Source organism: Typopeltis vanoorti, chromosome 15, assembly GCF_054136105.1.
Source record: "Typopeltis vanoorti isolate ZY-2024b chromosome 15, IOZ_Tvanoo_1.0, whole genome shotgun sequence".
Classification (NCBI taxonomy): domain Eukaryota; kingdom Metazoa; phylum Arthropoda; class Arachnida; order Uropygi; family Thelyphonidae; genus Typopeltis; species Typopeltis vanoorti.
Window position 1 is genome coordinate 69,380,737 of NC_143563.1, and position 14,937 is coordinate 69,395,673.

The 14,937-nt window shown below is 34.3% G+C and overlaps 1 protein-coding gene across 1 annotated transcript in view; it reads right to left on the reverse strand.

The window, feature by feature from the left end:
• LOC150098857 (uncharacterized) overlaps positions 1–14,937 on the reverse strand; it is a 55,637-nt gene that overhangs the window by 12,214 nt on the left and 28,486 nt on the right. The window contains exons 3-4 of the mRNA XM_090405436.1: positions 13,912–14,092; positions 2,521–2,882 (exon numbers count right to left, since the gene is read on the reverse strand). Coding sequence (XP_090261562.1) covers positions 2,521–2,882; positions 13,912–13,972 — 423 coding nt within the window. The 5' untranslated portion in view covers positions 13,973–14,092. The remainder of the gene's footprint in view (positions 1–2,520; positions 2,883–13,911; positions 14,093–14,937) is intronic.

Here is a 14,937-nt window from a genome sequence, read left to right on the forward strand (position 1 = left end):
ACGGCTGGAACAAAAACGATGCTGTATAGGCAAGCAAAACCATATGTTGCACTTGCACCGGAAACAGTATCTAACAACTATTGTCCAATTTTTCAATTACATGAAATAAGTATTTATTTGAATGTATTTGAAATTCTCTATGTCATTATGCCAGATCACAGAGGCTAACTTCAAATAAAATTCTACCACGAATTGAAACATGCCATATAATGCGAGTTCCCCTTCCAGCTCAAACGCAAACAAGCAGCAATAAAAATCAACCAAGGGCGGAAACTTTGTGTGAGTTTCCGCTGATAGTGAGAAGTTCTGTCGGAACCATAAACGACACCCCATCGTGAATGTTTTAAAACTAAGAAATATATAATGAATGTTGTTATGACAGTTGCAGACGTTATGGAATTCGGTTGAAGAGAATTAGCATTTCAACTCAAAAATCATCAGTTCCATTTGTCTTTGGGTCACGTGATCTTTTGTTAATATTGCACCAATCAAATTCATGACTTCATAGCTGCTCTCTCTCCTGTAAAACAAAATTTAACTTGTATGTATTGTAACAATTAAAAAAAAAGTGGAATAATTTATAAGCGTATAAAAGGATATCATATATAAATCGTTGACGTGCCATAGATTTACCACCACTGACCTAAAGGCATGCAACTCTCTGTGGACAGTTGCAGTGCTGACAGATGTCCCTGCAACATTTTTCAGGTTGACTGCAAGGTCTGCTGCTGATGACATGTAGGATGCTTGAACATTCTGAGACAGCTTGGTCAGCGAGTGTCAGTGGCCTCCCAAGGCATTTTCCTGTTGTGGTAGCACCGACGTTTCATCTTTTGGAAAAAAAAACTTTTTTTTCCCTCAAAAGATTTGTTTATAAATTTTAATTCGGTAAGATTTGGCCAAATCATAGTTCAGCCGCATCTCTAGTTACAATGTTTACTTGATAGATAGAAAATGGGAGGCGATAGAAGCAAATTGATAAAGAGTATTAATGAAGGAAAAAAAAAAAATCTTTCAACAGATGAGAAGTAGGAAACAAGGGATCGCTGGAATTATATAAGCGTTTATTAAAATGCATAACAACTTGCTTGAAGAGTAGTAAACATGTAGAACAAGCCAAATGTATATAAGTTGCAGGAGGCAAATGCATTATCAGTGAATGAGAAAATATATACAAATTGGAATTTGTAGGCCTACTACACAATAATATATATTAAAAACAGCATTTAAATAAACCTTTTTCACTTATGAGACCGAACAGCATATTATCGACTGAATAACTATAGTAAACTCTTGTCAATTTAACTTGATCTGTTTTTTCATGTGATTCTAGATCTGCAAAGAATTTTTTTGTATTAGGAAAATATGATGAAATCAGAGGAGAGAATATAATAAAGTTTCAGTGATGAGCAAGTAAGGCAGACAAAGAAAGAACTCATGGCTATTGAAGAATCAGTTAACTTTGGTATGATTTACCAAAGTAACTACAATATATACAAAAAACTTCGAAGTTCATTTAATAGAAGTTTAATTTATTTGTATATTTAGCTTTATTGAACAGAAAAATTTTAAAAGAGCTTATGTTTACTCAGTAATTAAAGTATGGCACATCCTATTGTCAATATTAGGAGATCAAATGTATCCATAAGGAATTCTGATAGCACTACTCACTTGGTAAATGCATGTTTAAAAAAAAAAAAAAAAAATTAAACACATGCAAATGAAACGACTAGTGTCTAGAGCATGTTTTGACAACAAAATCAACTTCACTGAAATTACATTTTCATTATCCTTTTTGAACATATTAAGAACAATCGGCTTCATTTTTATATAATACCTTACTATTACAAGAACCCTTAATATGAATTTTTCTTTGTAATTACAGAAGTACATGATCTTATTTTGAGGACTGATTTAAAGATAAATATTAAAAAACACTTTTGGCATTTAACTAGTCTATGTTTCAGTGATGCAGCCCCAGCCAGTTTTTTCCCCTCCACTTAACAGGATATTTAATTACCCCAATGGAACCATAGTACTGTTTAACCTGTTTATAGAGACAGTAATATAAAAAAAATAAAATAAAAGCAAGCATAAACCTTATAAATTCAAATGAGGTTGAGAATGAATATATCCTTGAAAAGACCTAGTGGAATAATTTAAAAATCAGGCCAGAAGACCAGAGAAATCCATATTTAGCATTTACTGATTAAATCTACATCAAAGCATAACTTCATTAATAAAAGTTTTCTTAATTCTATCCTCAAAAGGTTGGTTAATGTCTAGTACATGCTTAGGTAAGTTGAAGGTTAGATAATCCAAGAACCTACTAGAAAAACATGTCTTTTTATATAGTAAAAATAATTAGTAAATTATTTTTAATAATTGTGCACATTAACAGTGTGCATTTATTTTTATTAATATTTCTGACTGCCAAAGAAACATACTGAAAGATTCCAGTGACCAATGTGACTCATCACCTTTCATATTAAAAAAAGTTAACCAAAATAAAATACTAACCTGACACAAAAAGGCTTCCAAATCACAAAATGTTTCATTGTTCACTGAATTTAACATTCTAGACAGTACTTTTGGAAGAACTTCGTCATTTTCTGATTCCACTGGAGAAGTATTCACAGTGCTAACAGCCATTTCACATAAATTGCGCAACTCTGAAAATACCAATTCCTTTGTTAATGGAGAAGATCCCAAATTTTCCAAATTAACAGGACTGATTTCCAATGATGGGTCAAATGGTTCCAAATCCAGCGTTCCAAGAGTGTCCAGCACACAGTTATCTAGGATGGAATTTAAAGGTGCAGTTTGCCCTTCTTCACCGATATAATCAAAAGCCTTTTTTTCATTAAGGTCTACTTTGACATCTAAAGAATACGAAATACTAAGATGAGGAGGAGAAGTGCAAATTAATTCTTTTGATAGTTAATTATTGAAAAAAAAAAAAGACAAGAATAAAAGCTTTCAAAAAACAAAACCAATTTATACATTGATAAAACTAATAACTGGTATAAGACAGTCATGGAAACTATATAAAGAGAGAAATGGTGAGAATGCAAGAACAATAATGTTATAATCCTGTCTTAATGACAGGAATAGGCTTTGTCATGGAAATGTTGAGGAGAGAACGATTTCGACTGTTTGTCTGGTTCGGATCCATCAAACGTGTGCAAAAATATCTAGATGTATATAAGGCAATAGAGATCTGCAAGTCGTCCAACTGTGTCATGCAGACAAGAGTGTATATAAAAGAATATGCAGGTAGATTATTATGTCTATATACAAATGCTAGGAATATCAGAAACAGAGGGGAAGTTTGTTGCCTTGGTCAATATGTTGGGGCCTCAGGTTGTAGGCATTAGTGAGAGACCTGGCTATCAGATATACTAGCAAAGGGTACACTATTTTTATGAAGGATAGGAGAGGGGGGGGCATGCTGCTAATGATATTGGATGACTTGAATCCAGTTAGAGCTGAGACCTATGATTGTAGTACTACTACTAACAATTTCATGTGGCAGCGAGTTTGAAGTCATCTGGTGTGAGGTCAAATCTAACAATTTCAATTACATAGTGGGGTGTTGTTACAGACTGGGTGGATTGGTTGTTAGTAATGAAGAAATGCATCACCAGATAGACAAGATGAGTTTGAAATGAGTAATCATAATGGGAGACTAATTATCCAAATATTAATTGGGTACAGTAGAATCCCACAAGAAGAATGAAAATGCATTTATTGAGCTGTTGCGGGACAACTTCCTAAAGCAGCATGTGGCATGAAGAAACTCTAGGTCAAAGAGTTTAGATTTGATTATAGTGTCAGAGGAGCATTTCAGTTAAAGACAACTATTCTGCCTCCAGTTGGTGACAGTGATCATGCAGTACTCACTTGGGAAGTTTATGAATATTCCATTCAGAAAAGGTTACATGCTGAACTACAAAGCAGGAAATTATAACCAACTGAGGAGCATACTGAGTTCTGTGGAATGGGAAGAATATCGACAGTACATGGGAAGCCTTTAAAAAATACGTAAATGATGCGATATGTGTCCTGAGAGTTTGAAGAATAAATAGGGTAGGAGTCAAATGGATGTGTAATCTTATTAAGCAAGAGATTTGTAAGAAAAGGATGACATGGAAAGAATACCATGTGCATTATGAAAATTATAATGCAGCAGGCTAGAATAATCACAACTGTTGTAGATAAAGCAAAGTCCGAGTATGAAAAGAAATTGGCTCTACATGCTAAAGACAACCCACAAGAATTACTAGCAGCAATTCTATCGATATGCTGCTAGTAAAAGAAAGAAATAACTTCTAAATGCAGATGGTGTAAAGGTTACAGATGCAGAAAAGAGGCTGTTCATTTAATGAGTGCCCATTTTGTTAAAATGCTATCATCAACCTGATGTACATGACATTAAGCTCACTACTACCATTTCACTGGATGTAGAAACTCAGGTGTATCAGGACAAGGTATCAGAGCAGTTGCACAAAACTGAATAAGAATTGAGCAATAGGGACTGATGGAATATCAGCACACGTGCTAAATGAGTGTTCAGTTGAACTGGCTATTCTTTGACCAGGCTGTTTAATATGAGTTTCAGAACAGGGAAGATTCTGCAGGAATGGAAAAGAATGTATGGTAATTACATTGCCTAAGGGTGGTGCAAAGACCGATGTATCCAACTTTCGACTAATTAGTATCTCTGGAATGGTGGTGAAGATTTTGGAAAAATTGGCTTGAGTTGACAGTGAATCTACTTAGCAATAAGCAACATAGGTTTACTAAGGGAAGGTCATGTTTTAGCAACTTGCTCACATTCCATAACAATGCTACCATGATATTTTTGGATTTTGCTAAGGCTTTTGACAGAATACAGCATGGTAGACTGTTGCATAAATCGGAGAATATGGGTTTGGATTATAGAATATTAGGGTGGATAAGAGGATGACTGACAGATACCAAAAACTGGTATATGGAGGATGTGAATCTGCAAGATTTAAGGTAACCAGTGGTGTACCACAAGGATCAGTGCTTGGTCCACTGTTATTCAATCTGTAGATTAATGATATTGGGAAGGATTTGACAAGCAACATACAGCTATTTGCTGATTATACTAAGATAGGTAGGGTAATCAGGAAAGCTGCTGATATGCAGTACTTGTAGAATGATTTGAATAGGCTGGAATTGTGGGCATAGGAAAATGGATGTCAGTGAAGTCATTCACTTCGGCATTATTAGATATCCAATGTCTTATTATACTGGTGGGATTATGCTTAAAGAAACTGATGAGGCTAGTGATCTTTGAGTCTTAGTAGATAGGAAGTTGAAGTTCAGCAACCATGTAACAAAGATTGCAAATTCAACTCAAAAGATAATTGAAATGCTGAACCAAACATTCACGTGTAAAGATGTCATTTTGCCTCTTTACAAGGCTTTGATAAGACCCAGGTCTGGTGTCCTGGTTTCTGATACAGTGGAGAAAGTGATTATGAAGATAGATTGAAAATTTATAGAATGCACATATTAGCAAACAGGAGAAAGAGGGATGATATGATTAAGACATACAAACTTCTGAAAGGGTCATACAGGATTTCAATTGATGGAATTTTCAATTTATAAAGGGTGGGGAAAGGACATCCTTGGAAGCTGGGAATAAATGCTGCTAAGGGGGATGAGGGCTAGATTTTTCTCTCGTAGGGTGGTGTGTGATTGGAATGGATTGCCACTGGATGTTGTGAGTACAAGCAATGCGAATGAATTCAAGAATAAGTATGCTAGCCGGTGCGTGGCCTCCCTCAATGAGTCCGACTCCCTGCAGGTGTCTCAATAATAATAAAACATTTAATAAAATGATTTTTAATTATTTACTACACAACACTGAAATTTTACTTTAGACAAAATCTATTTCAACCATTGTATTCGGCACATATAATACAATTATGTGCTAAATACAAAAATGGTGTTTCCATTCCTAATAAGAAACCAGCAGAATTCAGCAATGGAGTTATTCTAATCAAGAATGACTAAAGAGTAATGCAGATATGCAAAGATTACATCACATATGATATTGCTGCTATTATTCAAAGAGAAAGCTCTATTCAAATGCTGTAAACAGCAGTGAGTTGTATGCTATCACTCTGAACACCATATCTTATTTTGTGTTGATGTGATACCTAACTATTGCAAAGGGAAACTAATTCTGATTGCCAACTAAAGTTACACAAAGTCTCAATGTATGTAAAGTGCACAATCACTTGCTACATGTGAGAAATCAATTTCCTGATTGGCACCATAACAGGGCATACAGGATACCATAACAGTACATTATTAAGTTGACATTAATATCAACCTGTCAACAATTTTTTATTCAAATTAGTGTCTATTCACTTGTTCAGGATCCAAAAGCAGACCTTATGTCTTCTATATCAATCCACCATATGATCCAAGTCTTTTCTTGTCATCTAATGTCTGTTTTTCTGACCTTTCTTCTCATATTAAGCGACCACACAACCTGAAATTAGCACTGCTCACACATTCTTGAAATGTCGACAATTCAAGTCCCTGCATAATATTTTCATTTTTAATGATTCAGATAATATATAAAGTAGGTTCCAAGTTTACAGCCTAACACACAAAATTCATGCCAATTTTAAAATGCCATGCATGAGAGAAAGGGAGCTTAGTGTACCAGTTTCAACTCTCTACCTGCATCATTTAGTTGGAGGCGCTCGTTTGACTGACATGTGGCACAGCAAGTGGCTGTAATGTTAAAAATTGAGTAATGTGGTGTGATAAAGTTTTTCACCAAAGAAGCATTCTCCAAGTACTATCAAACAGCAATTGGATGTCGTTTATGGAGAAGCGTCTCCTTCATATTCCACCATTAAGGAATGGGCTAAACAGTTCAACTAGGAAGAGAGAGAGAGCATGAAGATAATCCTCGTGATGGTTGGCCTGTATAAGTTATAACTGAGGAAAATGTCTTGTTGAGGAACCGCTTAATGACAGAGGAATGAAGCTCAAAGAAATCTCAGAAAGGTTGGAGATTTATTTTCATCCCTTGTCTTATACTGATTCAGAAGAAGTATCATGTGACCTGTTCCCACCAGTTTTTAGAGCTTTGCCAAGGGAATCAGAGTGAAGTACTGGAATTCATTATCAAATGGATGAAATCAGTCCTTTATTATGATCATCATAATAAAGTGCAGTTTGCAGACAAAAACTGCAGACTATTTTTTCAAGGGCATAGAAATGTTAATTCAAAGATGTAAAAAGTGTGTTGAAGTAAAGGGAGATTATGTTGAAAAGTGACACAGTTGTTTTCTTTTTATCACCTCTAAAAGTTCTAAAAGTTAGTCAGGCGAGAAACTCGTGGAACCACCCTTGTACCATCTGTTTGCTCCCTAACTTTTTTTTTTGTAACTCATATCTGTTGTGTCTAATCTTTTATCAAATGCTTTATTTCCCGCTCAACTCTCAGATCAGCAACTTAAGTGGTTTGAACACTTACAATGCTATTTTTGTCTTTCTAATTTCTCTCTCATTCCATATAAGTTTATTCAACTGGCTCCCCACCATACCAAGTTTACTTATTCTGTTGTCTATTTACATCTTCACTATTAAAAAAAAAAAAAAAAAAAAAAAAAAAAAAAAAAAAATTGTGTCTAAATAGCCAAAATATTTTTTTTTGTTCTATAGATTCTCCATTGAGAATGCAGATAAAGTTTATGTTCCTACCTAATTTTATAGTTTTGGTCTTTTAATTCCTGATTTTCTGAATAGCTGTAACAAATTGCAAAATTTGTTAACAGCTGTTATTCAGTTTAGTTGGAGATTCTAGAGACTTTCACCAAATGTGCTTAGGAGTATATTGTCTGCATAAAGCAAAATTTGATATGTCCAATTCTAATACCAGGCCACTTTTTCATAATGTGATCATACAGATGAATATGAAGTGGAGGTAGTGTGGTGTGCAATGTGCACCCTTGTCTTATACGGATTTTATATCAAACCATCTTCCTATATCCCTTCAATTCTAACTGCTGACTTGCAACTTAAATATAGACTATGTATCAGTGTGTATAATGTTCTATTCATCCCATATTATTATGGCATTTTGAAAATGCCATTCTCTGGGCACCTTGTCATATATACCTTTTCAGATCTACAGAACTTGAGTACAGATTGTTATATTTCCACAATCTCTCAACTGTTTATCATAAAGTGAAAATTTGATCTTTCCCATCTGTATTTGGCCTGAAGCTGGCTTGTTCACCGAGTTTCTCCTACAATTTTTTTCACCTTCAAGTACGCTTATGTAAATCTCACATGGAACACGTAGAAGAGAAATAACTTTGTTATTCTCCCCTCTCCCTTTTTTTTTAATAAATGGGAACTATAGCTCTACTCCAGTCTGGAATTTAACTCTGAATTTCACAACTAAAAACTGCAAGGTGGTTACTTTGCAGTAAAGTGGTCACTGCAAAACTTTTATACTTCAATATTAACTTCCTGGCAACTTGTCATGTGCTTTTTCTAGATCTGCAAAATTTAAGTACCCATCCTCATTATATTTATGTTTTGACAACTTTGTCTTAAAGTGAAAATCTGATCCTGATATCCCTACTTAGCCTGAATCCAGCTTATATAAAAATAAATAAAAAAATTCCAAGTTTGACTTCTGCAGTTACTACCCAGACTGAAACCAGTCTGGGTAGTGACCCTTCCCATAATGCATAGCATTATACATGTCTGTAAGGATATGTGCTTTGCATTATAGGATACTAAGGCAAGTGATGTGAAGTCAGTAGCTTCTATATACAATTGCCCCAGTCCTGAAAATACTTCAGGCAGAAACTTTGTTTGCTAAAACTTGGATAAAGCATTAAACCAAGTATATAATTTCTTTTATCTTCAATTTATTAACATTCAGTGTGGAAGAATGGAAGATGCATATGCTAAAACAAGGAAATACTATTAAGTCCCATGAAGGTCAGAGAGGAAAAAAAAAAGTTTTACATTCTGAAGACAGGCTTGATAAAAACAGAATCTATTAACTTTTTTTTGTAAAAGTTGTTGAAAAACAAGGTATCAGCAATGTTCCTTCTAAGCTGCATGCATGTGCAAACACAGTGACCGTCACATATGGTATTCTCCTGCTCAGTCAGACAACAAAAATCAGATTAACCAACAATATACTAGGTGTGTGTGTGTGTGTGTGTGTGTGTGTGTGTGTGTGTGAGAGACCTCCAGGGAGTCAAGGACTCAGAGGGAGGCTGTAAATTACCCAATCCAGCTATCATACCTTCCCTTAAATTCATTTACACTAGATGCACTCACTACCCCCAAGGGAAAATTATTCCACTCACTGCTCTCTGGGATAAAAACCCAGCTCTTACCCCTTTCTTGACTGAGAACAACCTTAACTTCCATTGATGCCTCTGTGTTCTCTCCCCGCCTTCCATATAACGAAAAATTTCATCATTTGAAATGCTATAACACCCATTCAAAAAGTTTATAGACCTCTATCATATCACCCCTTTCTCCTGTTAACCAGAGTCTGCAATCCACATACTCGCAATCTGTCCTCATAATATAAATCCCATAATCCAGATATCTTTGCAACTCTTCTTTGCACCCTTTCAACAGCTTCTTTATCACCTTGGAACCTGGGAAACCAAATCTGCACACAGTAATCCAGGTGTGGTCTTATCAAAGCTTTATAAAGAGGCAAAATTATTTCCTTATCCTTACATGTCAAGGTTCGCTTCAATGTAGCAATTATCCTCTTAGTTGTATTTGCAACTTTTGCTATACACGCACACATCTCAAAACAACCTTAAAAATTATGTACAATATATTTTCAGTTCTCAGTTTGAAATAATTTTGGAAGCTTATAAGCTCATTATGTATTTTTTTTTTTTTTCCCTCCCAAAAATTACTAGCCAAATCACAGTCCAGAGTTGCCCAGGGCAACCTAAACACTTCAGAAAACATGACTTGTGCATTTGCTTCCAAGGAAGATATCAAAAGCAGTTTTATTTACAGACAACTTGGATCAAATTAGTTTTTATTAGATACTAGTTACCTGGAACCTGGTGATGCATGGTTTAGCACATACGCTGTCAGTTACCTTTACATACATCTGCATAAAGGTTTCGAATTCAGTAGCCGGTATGTAAATATATATATATATATATATATATATATATATACATACACAACTCAAGAATGAATCAACTGATTTTGATTGTCTTCACCAGTAAATAGAGGATGTTCCAAAGATGGTTTGTGTGCATTTTCATCAATATACATCTCTAGATTATGGAGCAGCAATTAACTTTTTTTTACCTCCCTCCACAGCCCATACTGCAGTTTAACAATATCTGGTCACTATTTTGTGGCCAGATATTTAAATTTTTTAGATATTGTTAAATTCTATTGTTAGATCTTGTGATATTAAGCTATTCCATTATTACCATTAACATGCTTAATCTGAAGTTAGTGATTGTGCCGACTTAATAAATCCCAAAGTTCATTGAATTGTATGTGATTTTCCAGTATTATCCAGAGGCAAAGGATTGTTTGGTATTGGAAGACTGAAATCTTAACAATTTTTGTCACTTATTAACTTAACAATTGATTCAAGTCTCAGTAATGCCTCATTATATATATTGTTTCATTAAACTGGGCCTGAGAATGAGTAGAATGTAGAAAACTAATAAACATAATTGTGATAAAAGAACTTAATATCACAATATCTAACAATAGAATTTAACATTATCTGGCCACAAAATAGTGGCCAGATATTGTTAAACTGCAGTAAGAAAAAATAAATAAAATAAAATTAATCACTGCTCCATAACCTGGAGATGTCTTTACATACATTTTCATCAACGTACATCAAGATCAGTCAATGTGTTCTCTAGCTGAGTCCACCAGCTTCAACAGAGGTGGACTTATTCCTACAGGTTCACTTCAGGGTATTTACTTGAGTATTTGGTGTTTTTGGTCATGGTGTAGAATTGTGAATATTATAACACTTCTTTAAAAAGAACATTAGAAGTTTCATCATCCTTGACAAAAATAATTAAATTCTCAGGACTGCTAACTTGAGATCATGCTACATATAACTGCCTGTGTCTGAAACATTCAGATCTCTTAAATCTAAATCTGCATATCTAAGGGTCTGTTCATTAATCATCATCATTGCAAAACAAACTCTTATTGGAAATTGTTAGCACTTGAATGCAAATGGATAGTCTGAAGGAATAAGGGGTGCCTGGGAAATGAAGACAATTTCTCCAATACCAAGATCTGCAAATATCACAGCTCCTATCATTCAATTTCAACGATTTTACTTTCATGACTAGGCAATCCAGGTGGATTAAGTGAATTTAAAAATTCACTGAGAAAATGAACTGCATCATCTACATCCATGGGATTATCTACTGATTTGTAAACATTGACAAGTCCATTAACCCAATTAAGAACACACGAGTTCATTGTTGATGCACCTCATTTCAGGGTGCAAAGAAATCTTTCTCTCCCTGAACAAAGTGACTTTCCTGTTATGTTCTAAACAAATGGATATGCACTGCACAACAGTTGGTCTACAGTTTGGACAATTTTCCCAATATTTAGGTATGTTAATGTAATTTTTCCATCTCTTTGCTCTACTTTACCATTGCCAATTTAACATTTTTGAGGCGAAGGAAAGTGGAATGGAGTCATGTAGATGAACATGCATGGTTTTAAGAGAAAGCTTCTCTATCATGCCATAGTGATTTCTTAAGGCAGGCATTTACTTTGTCCACCCTGATTCCATGGGATACAACAGGCAGTGTTTGTCAAAAATCACAGCAAATAAAATCTGTACATTTATCCCAAACAATCAAAAAAAAAAAAAACTTCTGTAATATCACAATATCTAAAAAATGGCCACAAAATAGTGGCCAGATATTGGTAAACTGCAATACGGGCTGTGGAGGGAGGTAAAAAAAAATCTATTGGTGAAGAAATCAAATTCAGTCAATTCATTTGAGTTATAAGTGAACATCGAAAACAGACTTTGAGTGTGAGAGAGAGAGAGAGCCATTTACCTTTTATGTCAGTTTTTGGTTTTATTAATTTTTTTTTTAGTCATCTTCTGAATTCTGCAATAACTACACTGGAGATCATCTTCCCAATTAGATATGAACTCTTAAGTTATGATGGTACAGGCATAAGACTAACTGGTGCATATGACAGGATTATATCAAATATGTACACACAAACACTCAACACCATACAAGTGTCCCTCTTTAACAATGATATAACTTACCTATCAAACTCAAACGTAAAAATACAAACTTCCATCAGTCACAAGATCAGCAGTGCATGATCATACCTGACATGGACATGATGAAACCAAATGGACCAACAGCAGGAAAGGCTACAAGATCAAGACCAACAATCTTTAAATTTGTCAGAGGACTGTAGTCACTGTTCAGTAATCTAATAAATATATCCAGAAAGACTGTTGTGAATGGGAGCATTAGAAACAACCTGCATGTCATTTCAATCTGTGCTTGCATATAGAATTCTTCTGTGCATCATCCTTTCTTTTGACAGACATGAAAATATTTATATTTCAAATCCTACCCAAATACAATAAATGACAGTTAAAATCACAATATACAGGTTCTGAAGTTATATACGGATCAGCCGCTATCTAAACATTTCAAAGTTTTATCAATCAGGTTTCAGGCTTAACGTACATCAATCAAGGAAAATTTTAAGTTATGCCTGTTATTCATCTGATAATGTCACAAATAGGGATCATTCCTTACATACTATTCAAATTAACTGAATAAGACTAAACACATTCAAAAAATAATTATGAAATGAAACAAACAGTTCTAACCTTTTAGTTGAAGATTGATGAACACCTTTGATATATTGCCAGCAGAAAATTCTGAGCAATAGAGAATAGCATATCAAATAGCTAATTTTTTTTTTTTTTATCACTGGAATTACCTCTTTAAATCAAATTGGCTGCTATCAAGTAAAACAATTTGAATACATTTTAAGTGACCACTAAACATCATCAAAAGGTTCAACAATTAAATAATACAAGACAAATATAAAGCATTTTGCTTTCTATTTTTAGAAAGCAAAATTTATAGCCAATGCTTAAAAAAGGTATATAACATATCATCGGAAATAAAAAAAGTAGATCAACTCAAGCAATTTTAGTTTATCTACCTTTGAATATTTTGAAGTATTCAAAACAAGTGTATGTTTCTTAGAAAGGAGGATTCTTTTCAGTAAGCATAAAAGAATAATTCTACAAGCTGAATGTATCTTGCACCTGCTCGTGGGCTGCTTATATTCAAATAAATGGTAATCATATAAAGCATACTTATAATTCAGTTATTTCATTCCTGTTTTACATTCAGAGAAGAGCCAATAATATTCACAATGTTGGAAATTTCTGAAATAAACTATATGCGTGGGAAGTATTTACAACCTAATGTAATCAAAAGCCTTTTTAAGACTCTGTGGAGACTAGAATTATAATGGCTTCCAGAACAAGAACAGTCATGTGCACAGAAGGTGACAGTGGTGCTTGTCCTGGAAGCCATTGTAATTCTAGTCTTCATTAAGTGTGCATCCTAAAAATGCCTTTGATAATGCTAGGTTGAGCTGGTGAAACCTGAGGTCATAAATACAATGACAGAAATGAAAACTAAATTTAGTTATTCATTCCTGTCTATGTAGCTTATTCCAGAAATTTCCCACACGAATATTCACAATAATAGAAAAAAATTTATAATCGCACATTTATCTTCAGCAATGTCTTGAAAATCATTCAAGATAGATTCAAATAAAAACCTGAAAGTAAATTACCTGTGCTAGCCTGGATGCAACAAATGTTGGATGAAACTCCTGCTATGTCGAAGTCCTCCATATTCACATTGCTTACATTGGTGACACACTGAGAATTTGTCACTTCTGTAGGACAAACACATGAAAGCACTAAGACTCCTGGGTCTGTTTCCCATTCCTTGACATTGCTGCATTCTTTTTCCTTCAAGGAAAGAAAAATATTTTAATAATTTATATTCTGAGGATACACTTTGCCATCCTTTCACATAAAAAATAAAAACTGAACAGGACAATGTGTTTTCCCCCCTTCCCCTCCAACATGAAAAAGCATATAACAGCATTATAGCTCAAAAACATAAGTTAACCTGAGAAGGAAAGTGCAAGAAAATTGAGAACTAAAATTACAAAAATTGGTAATCAAACAAGTATGGAGGGTGTGTGTGTGTGTGTGTGTGTGTGTGTGTGTGTGTGTGTACATGCACGCTCGGGTCTCTTTTTATGCCGATCTTTTTTATGCAGATTTGAAGTTACGCAGTGCACGCCCACAGATACGAGACCTTTCAACACTTCTGCGCATGCCAACAGAAGGAGAATCCATTCCGATAATAGGGTAATCTAGCATTTCCCAAACTTTTCCTACAACGGAAACACTTCACAAATCCTGAAATTTTCATGGAACACTTTGGTTATTTTGTGATGTATTCATTAATAATTAATTGTTAATTTAGCTGATTTTTTTATTATTAATTAATAATTGATCATTAATTAATTAAATTTGGCCCAATGGAGGTAAAAAAGCACCGAAGAAAAGCAATTTCTTTGGAAATGAAAATTGCAATTTTAGATCGCTTAGCAAGAGGAGAGGGATCTACTGCGATTGGTAAACATTTTAATTTAGGCAAATCTACTATACAAGCAATTAAAAAGATTGAAGTCACAATAAGAAAATCTGTCATTTCTGGCACAAAACTAAGTGCCAAATTATCATACTCAAGAGATTCTTTATTCGAAAACACGGAAGGAGCACTCGTAATTTGGATTGAATAA